This window comes from Terrapene carolina, unplaced genomic scaffold, assembly GCF_002925995.2.
Source record: "Terrapene carolina triunguis isolate 2854851 unplaced genomic scaffold, T_m_triunguis-2.0 Scaffold790, whole genome shotgun sequence".
NCBI classification, from domain to species: Eukaryota; Metazoa; Chordata; order Testudines; family Emydidae; genus Terrapene; species Terrapene triunguis.
Genome location: NW_020665141.1, coordinates 2,835,123 through 2,848,724, shown reverse-complemented (window position 1 = coordinate 2,848,724; position 13,602 = coordinate 2,835,123). Strand labels below are relative to the sequence as shown.

Below are 13,602 nucleotides of genomic sequence, written 5' to 3'. Positions count from 1 at the left end.
CATAAAGTCGCATTTTTCAGGAACATAACTACAACATTAAGTGAGGAGTTACTGTACAATTGGGAAAACAAACACAGAAGGTTAAGTGATTTATCCAAGATCAGACAGCAAGTCACAGGTAGAGTTTGAAACAAAAGCCATTTTTTTCTGATTCTCTGCTGCCCTATTCCCTGGATCATGTTGCCTCCTACCCGGCCTATGGAGGGATTAAACCAGCTTTCCCATCTCTCAGTCATTTCCACAAGGCTAAATTAACAATGACCTCCATGAAAAAGGAGTTCTCAGAACTCTAGAGAGCCCTGAGCAGTAAAACCGAAACAGGGTGGGTGGGGTCAGTATCTATCCCGCCTCCTTTAACTGGAAGCAGAGTCATAGCGCTTACTGCCCACAGCACCCCGACCACAATTCAGGCTTCTCATCTCCCTAGGAGGGGCAGGATACCTGTAGACGTGCTCCTCTTCACTGGCACGTGAGGAAGAAGAGCAGACACTCTCTCGGGGAACGGAGGCACTGGAACTTTTGGCACTGGAGCTGTACACAGGAGACTGGGACTGAGGAAATGAGATTTGTATTGGTGACTGAGAACATTGAACAAATGCGTACACTTCAGTGAAGTTAACACGTCAAATCTTGACAACAAACAGCTGCAGATCAGCCTCAACCCCTATTGCACAAGCTAGCCCAGCAACATGTCTCACGCTCCCTCTAGCTCACCTACGAATTTTGCCTCTGAGTTGGAAACTTCCCAGTCTCCTTTCTATAGGCTGCAAGGTGGATGATTAATACTAGTCTTTTGTACTGTGGTTTTCACTGGAACATTGATGATGGGTCTTCAACTGGTATTTTATCACTAAACCAGACAGAAGTGGGTGCCTAGACTCTCCCTTCCCCCAATCACTCCATCTTGTTGGGAAACTTCCCCCATTTCCTCACCACATGCCAGCCTACTGATTACCCAAACTCCTCCTTACTCCCCACAATCCTCTCCCGCCCTCACCTCATCTCCTGCACCCTAGATACGCTCCACATCAGATCAGAAGACATGCACAGACCCCTTCGCTTCCCCCTAGCATCGCACACTTACTTGCTGGTGGATGTATCGGGAGACACTGGGTTGCCACTGGTCTAAAGGGTCAATCACAGTCCCATTCAGGGCTTCGCTGGAAGGAGGGGGTGGCACAGGTGGGGGCACTGGGATCTCCTGGTATGTATGGTTTCCAGTTGGATAGGAATAGGGTGTTTCCTCCGACAAGAACACTGGCCGTTTGGAGATGTGAGAGGTGGTAGACTCCAGGTCCGCTAGCAAAGCATCTGCAGAGAAAAAACACGAAAGGTCTTTTTGTCTTGGCTAGGCAGACCACCAGTTTATTCCTCTTCCCCTCATTCAGATGGTGTCACATTTACAGCCCCTATGGATGATCTATCTACTGCACATCCTGCAAAACTGTACTGGACCGGGAAAGTGGGTCAGTAAAACCTCTGTTATAAAAGGAAACTTCAAGAGGCACCAAAGTAGCCGGAAGAAATCCCAGTCTGGGATTTTGTGCTAAACTGGGGAACAGCCCAGCAGCAAGGAGCTTTTGGTTTCATTGTGCTTTGCAGTAGAAGAACTCGGACAGATCTATGTCAGATATTGACAGACTAATGACAAGCCCCATATCATTAAAACATGGCCGTGAGTGCCACTTTCTCCAGGAAACGAGTTCCCCGGAAAAGATTTTCTCTGGAATCAAAGGAGCCTGAACCGGCACAAAAGAGACTTTTTCAATCAGTTTTCAAAAAGTTTCAATCGGTTTATCAGTGCAGCAAGCTAGCATTTGCCTCCCAGAGGAACAAGATTCCTCCTCAGCACACAGCAAGCCACACAAACGGTTAACTGGATGGTGCCTGCCAGGTAAATGCAATATCGCCTGGAAACAGTTCTTAACTTGCTGGGTGGAGACTGCTTATACATTTCTGAAGGGAAGAAAAAACCTCCATAAAGCTAAAAACGTACACACTAGCACGTCAGGCAGAGGGAAACACATAACGGGTAAGACCCTCTCTGGAATCAGAATAGTCACTTCAACCTCTGAGACGGGGCAAGAAAAAGGGTCCCCACCATTTTGGCTTTCTTCCCGCAAACTTTGCTCCTTGCCCAGTCCAAGCACCGCAAGCACCCTTTGCAGTGACTCACAGACAAATCCCAGCTTGCTGGGCCTGTGATCCCACCCTAAGGCACCTTGGAAACTCCAGTGAAGCATTGCAGGTCTGTACTGTACTTGCTTTCTAAAGAAAGCCTCACTGGCTGGGTGCCCAGCCTTACAGAGGAGCAACAGACTCCAACGCACACCTACTTAAGGCTAGTAGAGAAGAGAGGAGCTGGTCCACAAGGGACACAGGCATTCTCCATTACCAGAGCATCAAGATGTACCAGGCAGGACAGTTCAGAGACACAGAATGCTGCCAGAGTCCAGTAAAGTAATGCAGTTTATGTAGGACTAGGAGATTAAGCTGCTTCTCCAGAAGCCCCTTTAACTGCTCTGGATCTCCGTCCCCTTCACCAAAACTGCAGACTAACAGCCTTCAAGGGATCTCTCAGCCATTTTCCTCTCTGTGTGCTACAGCTAGCTTCAGCTCCTTCAGAACTCAGAGGGAAAAATCTCTCCTATTGCTAGGCATCACAGACATCTGGGCTTTCCAAAGCACAGCACAGTTCCCAAGCCCCAGCTGGCATCACACAGTCTCTGATGGCAGCCTACTGGCTGTCTCCTCAAAACCCCTTCGCAAGCTGGGCAGCTCATACAAGACCAACATATTCAATAACCCAAACTGTATTCAACGGTCAAATGGGCGACAGAAGTTGTTACACTACACAAAGGAAGGAAGGAGAGGCTTTCCTGTTCTCCCAAGGGCATCTTCCTCCATGGGCCAAGGTGTTACCATGGAGAAAGACCTCTTAAATCAGAGCCCATCCCTATGGCAGGGCAGAATAGAGGGCCCCAGCAGAGGAGGTATGTTAAATTAAAGCCATGACTTTAGTCTCACCAAAAGATACTCCATGTCATTTAAACCACAGTCGTCATCTTATGGTGGCCAAAATATCCCAGGAACAGATTCCCCAAGGGCTTTTCACAGCTGGGGAAAAGTCAGTCCAACCTTTTTTAAGCAACAGAACAGCGGGTGGATTCCAGAGCTATACAGACACATACCTCAGAGGAGCCGAGAAAGTACTGCCGCCGCTCTGACTGTGCAGGTCCAAGGACTCTGTGGTGCTGTGTACAGTTTCCTGCACAATCTATCAGGGAAGGTGCGGTTCTCGCCTCCATGCACTCCTCCGGACCAATGACTAAAGCAAATCAGACTCCACCAGGAAGCAAAAAAAACCACACAAACTCAAGCCTTCAGTGTCTCCACACCCAGAGCAAATAAAAGCACTAAGTCCTGTGCAAGGCATTCTGGACACACCTTCCTATCCCTCCCATTCTACTGCTCTTCTCCCTCTAAGGGAGAGACACGCAACTTTCAGCTCCTCACAAAAAACCGCCTTCTCAGCTCACTTGCCCCTCAAAAGGAGAGGCTGAGCAGAGGGTACTCCATTTCCTCTTGCTACACAGCACAAAACTAAGCGAAACTAGCTAGATGCACCTGCTTGGTCCCGTGTGTCTGTGCATGTGACAGGGTGGACAAGGAGGGGAAGGGAGAGAGTGGAGAGCAAGCGCAGGTGGTGTAAAGAAGAAACACAACCTTCCCAGCTGCCCACTGACAAAAAGAGAGCCACAGTACATAGAAAGGAAATATGAACACAACCACTCTACTCCCTGCTTGTGAACAGTTACGTGGCAGACAGGACAGTTTAATGATTAACTTCCCCCCACATCCTCCCCCTTCCTGACTTGAGCAAACACTATACAGCTGAGGAACAGGAAGCTGAAGGAGGAGGGGAGAAAAAAAGGCTGGAGGGGGATCACTCACAGTTACTCAGCCAGAGCTGCTGAGCCATATGATCAGGGAAGCTGGTGACGAACTGTGCTTCAGTTGTATGACTGCTTCCAGAGCAGTTCAGTTACATACACCAGGGCAAGATCCCCCAAGGCCTGTGCACATTGGGTGGAGAGAGGCAGGAAGGGAAATAAGATAGGGAGCAACCATCTGAAGAGCTGAGAAACCCATTTTGAGGTCAACGTAAGAGTAGAGTAAAGTTCAGTTCATTACACTAACCCTCACTCCCAAAAGGGACAAGGAGGCCCAGGTGGTCAGACCCTGCTGAATTGTACCAGTCTGTGACACTTTCATCAAGTGGAAAAGTGCCCCCTAAGGATTGGTCCGCCAAGGCCTTTATAGACTAGCCCAGTGGTTTTCAAACTGTGGGTCGCGACCCAGTACTGGGTTGCGGAATGTAAGGCACTGGGTCGCAGCGGCTCTGGTCAGCACCGCCAACCAGGCTGTTAAAAGTCCCGTTGGCGGTGCTGTCCAGCTAAGGCAGGCTAGTCCCTACCTGTTCAGACACCGGGCTGCGCCCCGGAAGTGGCCAGCAGCAGGTCCGGCTCCTAGGCGGGGGGGCCATGGGGCTCCACGCGCTGCCTCTGCCCCGAGCACCAGCTCGGCACTCCCATTGGCGGTGCCTGTGGGCAAGAGCCACGTGCCTCCGCCTAGGAGCCGGACCTGCTGCTGGCCACTTCCGAGGCACAGCACAGTCTGCAGCACCAGGACAGGCAGGAAGCCTGCCTTAGCATGGCCACTGACCAGGAGCCGCCCGAGGTAAGCCCGCACTCCAACCTCATGCCCCAGTCCCCTGCCCCAGCCCTGAGCCCTCCCCAAACCCAGAGCCCCCTCCTGCACCCCAGACCCCTCATCTCCGGCCCCACCCCAGAGCCTGCACCCCCATCCCAGAGCCCTGACCCCCTCCCGCACCCCAACACCCTGCCCCATCCCAGAGCCCCCTCCCACACACCGAACCCCTCATTCCCGGCCCACCCCGCAGACCTCACTCCCATACCCAAACCTCTGCTCCAGCCCTGAGCTCCTCCCACAACCCAAACCCCTCATCCCCAGCTCTGTTGGGTCACGGGCATCAACAATTTTCTTCAACTGGGTTGCCAGAAAAAAAAAAAAGTTTGAAACAACACTGGACTAGCCCACAGTGCAGGCTCCTCCTGACATACAAATGTTACAGTCTTGATTGATTTCTTGGTTAAGGAAATGTTCCTTCTTGAATATTCCTCTCCTCCTCCCTCCTCCAAGGCAGGCAGTGCTGTGTGATATCGGAGAAGCAAATAAAAAGTTTTCTCTTTCCCAACCAACATGAAACATGTTCACTGAAAAATCTGAACTCACTGGGGACCAATAGTTTTTGTATTGCTGCTGGCCAACAGAGGGCACCATGACAGCTCTACACACAGCTCGAGGAAAGCTTTCAGAGCAATTTGCTAACTTGGCAGCAACCCCATCACTCTGCGTGTTCAGCTCCAAAGGGCTGCCCTTATTTTAGATTTGCATACCAACCTCCTGCCAGTCCCACTTACACTGCAATTCCCCGGCCCCCAGAACACACTGCAGCATCTCTGGGACCACAACCTGACACGACACCCCAGTAACAGCCACACACGCTGCAGTAACTCTACTGTTTTACTACAGTCTCCGATTGAGACTTTCTACCTGCTAGAGCTCCTCTTGTAGCCTGGAAACTTCCAAGGTCAAAGAGAGGTCAGAGGCTTCACTCCAGGGAATGGATTTAGTCCTCTTGTAGCAATGAGACAGGTACAGCATAATCTGACAATAGAACATCAGGTCCACTGTTTCCCCATGAAGCAAACTTGCCAGGAATGAAGCAAAGGGACTGTATTTAATGTGTCTCAACCTGGACTCCCAAAGATTCACAGCACACAGAGCTGGGGGCATAGCAGTGGAAAATATTCCACTTATTGGTTACTAAATAAGGCTCAGTCTTCCCTTGGTGACATGGAAACTGCATATAGGGCCATAGCTGCTAATCTCCAACACTGGGGCTCCCATTTTCCACTGTTTTACTGTCAGACCTTCTAGCATGAGCAGAATATTGCAGGATGGGGAGTTGGGAGAAGGGGAGTGTCTACTACAACAATATTACTCAGTGCCATTCCTACCCTCCGTTATCACTTCATTCCACTTGTAAAACGCTGAATCAATAATGCAGAGATGAGACAGACACACAACAGTCGCAATGCTTACATCATGAGATTCTTTAGCAAGCAATACCTGACCTCTTTGCATGGCTGGTGCTCCAATTTCACCAGATTGCTAGGCCAACAGGACCTGCGGAAGCAGCTCATGAGACAAGGAGCAACAGGCTTTGCTATGGCAAGTCAGACTGTGGAGAGGAGACTCCTCTCTTGGTAAGACCGCTCTAAAGTGGAATCTGACTTCAGCTCAGGGTGTAGCTCAAACTGTACCCTTCACAGACTGAGGACACTGTTTACATTCAAGCGGCTATTCTATACCAGCTTTCCTGTGCGATGGGGATTCTTAAAAAACAGAGGTATATAATACCTAGGTATTTCTAAGGCACACAGTGGCATCTGAACACCAGGTCCTTAGCTTGCACCTCCCCCAGGAAGCTTTGACAATGAAACAATTATGAACAGCGATGTCCCTGCTATTCTGGTCTTTGAATCCCACAGCTCTGCCAACGCCATTTGATATGAACCAGTGGCAATTAATACTGACTATGATGCCTCAAGGTAGTTCCCAGCAATTGCCAATGTTCTGTCACTGATTTAGATAGCTTGGGACAGTGGTTCTCAAACGGTGGTGCATGCAGCCCCACGTGATGGTCTGCAGAATGAGATATGTAGCAGATCAAGCAGTGCAAGAAAGGGCGGTTGGGGGTGGGAAAGGAGTTGGGTCCATTAGAGGATCCCTTTTTTATGAGAAGGTCCACAAAATGAAAACGCTGGAAAACTTCTTAGGATAAACTACTTTTACGAGTTCAAACAGCACTGACAGAGTTAATCATCTCCATAAGCAAGGCTAAGCTGTACACTGTACATTCCTGCCCTATCTCTCCTGCACTAGACACCCATGCACAGCCCTATCAGATGGAGAATAGCTCATACATTCCAAGGACTCTGCTGCAATTTCCCTTGCCATTCATTCCCTTGCATGTCAGCACTTGCTGCTATCTGGAGAACGCAGTATCCTCAGGCAGAAGCACCTCTACAAGCAGCCACACAGGCAAACGCCAAAGCTTCCTACATCCCAGGTTTGTCTGACAAAAGCAGTAAAGCCAGCCTGAGGATCACAACACAGCACCAGGAAGGAGCACAGGAAGTTATCACAGAGCCCCCTTTACATATGTACAGTACACGTCAGTCTCCTTTTCAATAAAACTAGCAGCTGCACTGTGGCTCCTTCAGTAGACACTATTTAGCAAAGCCTTCCAAAAGAAGTGCAGATAACATTTTCACTGGCATTTTCCCTATGGCATCAAGGCTTCCTCTTTGTTTAGCCCCCTACTGAAAGCTTCCTCTGCATCCCAGGAATGTCCCTTGACAGTGGAGAGAACATGAAGCAGGAGTCAGCAGTGAAAGAGTTATGGTAAAGCTCACAGCGCAGCACACTGGCAAAGCTAGAGCAGGCATAACTGCTGGCCTCCTGTCCACCCTGGCGGCCTAGAACACAGGTTGCCCTCCACTACTCATGAGCAATCCATGAGATTTCCACAAACCAATACACTCTATTCCTCCTGCCAACCCACCCTCATGCCCCACTACCAGCTATTCGCACAAAGAATTACCGGAGAAGATGTTTGCAATCCAATTTTAATGATGTCATGTCTAGCTCTCAGCAGAAAGGTACTTGCTAGCTACATTACAGAGGCTTCTCAGACTACCAAGTCATAAGATGGGAGACTACACCCCAAGGAGATAGTCAGAGGAAAGCATGTACTCTCTCTTCTACCCATAGCGATCACTCCCTTGTTTCCAACAGCCTCCTGCACTAACTGAAGTCTACGAGTTAGTGGTACAGATACATTATTAATCATACCAAGGATGACAGAGTTGGTGCACAGGGGAGAGGAATCCCTAGGATTTCCACAGGCAGCTCCTCTTCCTTCACAAGTGAGATGGGGTCATTATTAAGGTAAGTGGACAGAACACCAAAAAGGAGCTAGTTTGTAGCACAATCTCTGCCCTACACCCAGCCTATTGGTCGGAAAGGAAAGGTAACGTAGTGAATACAAGATACCCCAAACTCTTCATAACTAGCAGCCTTTAATTTTCCACAGCTAAAGGCCACTTCTGTGAATTCTGATCCATCAGGCTAGAACGCTACTCCTTGCTTGGAACATCTGGACAGTGAGCAATAAGGATGGATTCAGGACTTTTCAACTAGCCACAGTGCATAGCTAATGATTCCAATGTTCAGCCACAGAGCCAGTCTCCTCCTTGCAATGCCATAGGAGATCCTCATCACCTCTACTGCCACAGCTCCCTCATGTCCCAGAACCAAGGATGTGGTGGTCATATGTGCTACACTATCCTTACTGCAGCCAGGTTTGTTAGAACTCACACCCGATCTTCATATCTGAATGCACCACGACTCTCCCGAGCACCCAAGAATTGTTTGGAACTGTCGGATCTGGGCAGTGGACATCTCCAGGGGCCTGGTAACTGGGAGCAAGGAGCGGTAACTGCTAAGTCAAGTTTAAACAAAAAGGACACGACACTGTAGGAATGGCCACTCTACGCCAGGGTGGCCAAACAAACTGTTGCTCGCGAGCCGCATTACAGCTCTTTTACAGTTAAAGTGCAGCTCGTGGCGCTCCCCAGGCCTTCCTCCCATTCTCCACCTCCCAAGAGTGGAGTGGGGGGGACAGCACAGGACCTCTGCCTTGCAGTGGGGTGGTAGAATAGGGGCTTCTGCACAGCAGGGAGTCTTGGGGCTTCAGCACCGCAGGGTGTACCCCCCACGGCTTGGGGCTCCAGCAGGAGCAGGGCTGAAGCCCCAAGCCCCAGCAGGTGCCTCCCTGCTCTCAAACTTCTGAAGATTGTCCTGGCTCAGAGGGTCTGTAAGTGTGGCCACTCCCACTCTCTGGAAACCCAATCCAACTTAGCTTTCAGCCCTCTAAGTGACACACCATTCTCCAGCCAGTTTACCTTTGTACCTGAAAGACATGGCCTGGATTCAGATCCTTACACTTTCACTATCCTCCTGTGAGAGACAGTCCTGCTAACTCTCCAAAACCTAGGACTTCAGGGTTGAGAGAGACTCCTCTCGACAGACTTCCTCTCCAACAAAAGCCCAAGAGCCAAACTTTAAAACAGCAACCCTCCTTCCTCTCAGTAGTTGCAAATGAATCTTGCCTCCCCGCAGCTCCACAAGTACATGACTTGCACTCTCATTTACAGGGAGACAGCTCAGGGCGGTAACACGATCCCCTGCAGGACAGTTTTACATGGTGAGTAACTGCAGAGGAATGGGGAGCCTGGGTATATTTATCCCATTAAGCAGCCTTTCAGAAGGAGCACTTGCAGCCCAGTAAAAGAGCTGATCCAACAAAGACGTGCTGGAGCCTCCCTCCCCAAAATGCCTGTAGGGGACAGACCTACCCACACCCCGGCAGAATCAGGCCCCCACGGAGAGGGAAGGGGAAGGGGGGCGCTCCTGACCTGGAACATCAACAAGGGCAGTCCCTTCAGAAGTGCAATTTTAGCCTTTATAGGGAAAAGGGGAGAGAATGATCAGAAAGAGGAACACAGGGGCAGGAAGGTGTGTAAGCTAGCTCCTGGTGTAAGTAAGCCTAGGCACAATATTCTAATAAATGCATCTAATTACAAACTACAAAAGGGACTCTCTAAAAACAACTCAACCCAAGGACTACAACCAGAACAATAACAAGGAAGCATAAACTTGATTATTATATTTATGTGTATTACCATAGTGCCTAGAAGCCCTAGTCACATACCAGCAGCCCTTTGTGCTAGGTGCTGTACAAACAAAGACCATAAAGATGGTCCCTGCCCTAAGGGGCTTACAATGCAAGTATAAGACAAGACACACCAGACAGGCAGGGGAACACAAAAGTAACTAAAAAGACAATATTGATCAGCATGATAGACAGTGGTCTCTAAACGCTAGCAGGATTTTTATAGGCATAAAGACTAACCCCCTAGAATAGCCCATCAATTAATGTATGGCAGAAAAGGCGTAAAAATGGTTTAGCTTACCTTCATTCTGGTAACATGTAGTCATTTTGAAGAAGCCATTTAAAATGTTTCCATAATTGAATAATACTTTGAGTTCCTTACATAGAAGGCACTTGAAATCCAAAGTACTTCCCAGACATTAATGAATTAAGTCTCACAACCCTCTTATGAGGTAGGAAATGACCATTATACCCATTTTTCCAGATAGGGAAAAACTAAAGATACAGGATATGGCTATATTGCAATTAGACACCCGCGGCTGGCCCATGCCAGTTGACTCAGGCTAAGGGGCTTGGGCTCAGGGGCTGTTTAATTGCAATGGAGCCCAAGCTCTGGGACCCTCCCACCTTGCAGGGTACTAGAGCCTGGGCTCCAGCCAAAGCCCAAACGTCTACACCGTAGTTAAACAGACCCTCAGCTCGAGCCTTGTCAGCCTGAGTCAGTTAGTATGGGCCAGCCACGGGTTTTTAATTGCAGTGTAGACATACCCACAGAGAGAAGTGATTTGCCCAAGACCCAGCGAATACTAGCAATGGTAGTACAGACCAGACGCTGGTATTTTTCCCTGCTCTGCCCAGATCTTGGGCAAGTCAGGTTGGCTTGACCTGCTCTTATTAGGGTTAGATGACATGGTAAAGACCTCAGCAACTGATTTGTAATAGTGCTCTAGCAAATGCTATTCTATTCAGGTTCTTATACTTTGCCCATCACAGTCATATCTGCGCATGCTACAGAAACCCTGGCACAGACCCAGTTCTTTCTGTCTGCTTGCCTTACACTGACCTAGCCTCCACTCTGATGGGAGATTAAGTGCACATTCACAGAGAAATTCTTGGGATCCCTCTATCCTCTGGCATCATTGTTGGCCTTTTGGATGAAAAAAATGAGGTAATGTGTCTACAGCACTAACCTCTACAACTGCATGGGTGCTACAGCAAGGGTCGGAGATTTTCAGGAAATTGACAGTGTACGCAAGGCTTCAGACATCAATCACCATAGCAAAGCAACAGAGAGAGATCTATGGGCAGCACCACACTAACTTTTTATCAGAAGCATTTTACAATTGTTTTAACACGGTTCAGGCTAACTCAACAACATGGGTTGACCAGCCAGCATGAATGGAACCACACCAAGTCTAAGCAGAGTTGTAAACACAATTACATTTACACTGCCATAGGTTCTGTGTCTTCTGAGCCTCCAAGATACATCTACGCTATGTGAGGAAACTACTGCAGACACAATCATTATATGGAAAGAAGGATACTCACCTGGTTCCTGGTCTTCTCTATTCTATCCAGGTTCTTGTGCAGCCCTCATTACTTTAGTACCCAAACACCTTCCAGTCATGTATTAAGTGATGAGACTAACATTTGTCACATGTGGCTCTCTTTCTCCCTCCCTCTCCCCAGGAGGAAATGGTATGTTTTTTAAAACTTTATTATCATGTACACTGTGCTATGTATTGGTATTAGTAGAGGCAAGGTTGAACGATTGTCCCTTGTATTTGGAAGAAAAAGTGGTGAGGTTTGTGGGGGTCCTGTTTATTGCTTCCATAGATTCAAATAACTGGGACTGCAATTAGGGTTGCCGACTTTGTAATAACTAAAAACTGGGCACTCCAGCAGGAGTGCCGGAAGCCCCTCACCTCACATCCCCTTGGAAGTGGAATATGAACACTGCACAAGGACTGCACTAGCTTTTGACACAGACCTCTCCTTGCCTCAGTCGTCTGAATAGAAGCCAACTGTACAAGCTGGGGAAACCCTCGAAAATCCCAACAGGTGAGCTCAGATCACACACAGGAGGCCTGGGGTTGCTGAGCTGATTTCTCTTAAGGGAAGGGTCAAGAGCATACTGAGATATGAAGGACATTTCAAAAGTGTTCCTGTAACTGGCTCAGACCAACAAGCCCCATCACTTCCTTGCAAGTTTACACAAGTAATTTGCTGAAACCCATGACCACACAGCAGCTCAGCAATGGTGCACTTGGCAGCATTAACATGCTGAAGGTGCTCCAGGCTGTCAGCACCTCCAGGGGTCAAGCTTTTTGCTAGCAGTTTCCCACAGTGAGAAGCCTCCTAAGAGTATACATACACATGGACTCTATAGGAGACCTGTTGGCCATACTGTGGCTGTTTTCCAGAAGTCCCTGTAAACCACAACCCCTTTCCTTGAGTCAGCTCCTCCATTCCCCCTCCTCCTGCCAATGAGGCAACGGACTAGGTATTTTTGGAAATGTTCATTCCATTCATATCAATACTTGGACAGGTAACTAAGCCCAATCTTAACCAGACCCACAAGGTATGATGGCATAGATTCACACAGACAGTGCACAGGCTGAGAGAAATTGCAACTGCCTCAAAGATCAGCTGGCAGTTTCCTGAAAGATCAGCTCAAATCCACAGCACTTAGTTAAAATCCAAAATCCAAACAGTACAAGGAAACCGCAAAAGAAAAAGATTTTCCTAGCACATCAAAAAAATTTCCACTTCATTCAAACTTCAGAAGCTAGACTGGACCTAAATTCAAACAAGCTGAGAGGTGTCAGCAAAAGAGTGTGTTCAAAAAGAATTAAAATCAGATTATGCATTTCCCTCTTGTATTCACTAAGACAGCCTGCGGCTCCCCTCCACCAAGTCTGCTCTTGGTCAGATCATGGAGGCGTTCCACAGTGCTGTGTAAGCATTCTTCTACCAAACAGACTAAACTGGACTAGTTGCCCTCCAGATTTCTGAAACTCTTGAAAGTACAAAGCTGACACTTAGAAGTGGCTGGATAGGACTTGTAATTATAAATGCCAAGATAATGCTAATCAAACCTCTCGGGCGTTAGACGATTGCTTACAGGGGTCAGGAAGCAACGTCCCCTAGCCTCTGCTATATGTGGTGTTGCTCAACTACCCAAGTGAATTATCTGGGGTGGAGGTGTCACTTTTTCTGAAGCATTAGATGTTGACCACTGACAAACAGAATGCTAAACTTGAAGGAGCAACCATCTGATCAGATACCACAACTTGTTTGTTCTTATATGCTATTGGGTTGGAAGGTTGTGCTTGGATTAGAAGGCTACAAAACCAGATGCAGCCACTCCAATGTCTTACGTCTTAACCTACCATCCATGCCACCCACTCCATCACACTGACTAGGATAATACACACCATGAAGCTACCAAGTGGAACCCTGGGAGCAGTAATCCCTACTTCACTGGATGTGCATATCCTGATGAAGATCATTGGCCACTTTGCTCACTGTATTTTGTCCCTTTAAATCTCTATCAATTTCAACTCGTCGTTATGTAGTTTATACTTTGCTTCCACAATTGAGCATTTGAACTTAATTGGAATAGTGCAAGTTCTTCCCTGGGCTCAGGGACCATTTACTTCCCTTACTAAATATCCTGCTACTAATTTCTTTCCTTTTTTTCTTTTTTCTCTTTT

At 48.2% G+C, this 13,602-nt stretch overlaps 1 protein-coding gene across 1 annotated transcript in view; it reads right to left on the bottom strand.

Annotated features, from left to right (window-relative positions):
* Window positions 1-441: 441 nt before the first annotated feature.
* Window positions 442-13,602, bottom strand: part of PXN (paxillin) — a gene marked incomplete at its 3' end in the record, with an annotated part of 32,697 nt that continues 19,536 nt past the window's right edge. Inside the window, exons 2-3 of the mRNA XM_024198058.2 lie at window positions 1,085-1,311; window positions 442-551 (exon numbers count right to left, since the gene is read on the bottom strand). Of these exons, the coding sequence (XP_024053826.2) occupies window positions 442-551; window positions 1,085-1,311 (337 nt within the window). The remainder of the gene's footprint in view (window positions 552-1,084; window positions 1,312-13,602) is intronic.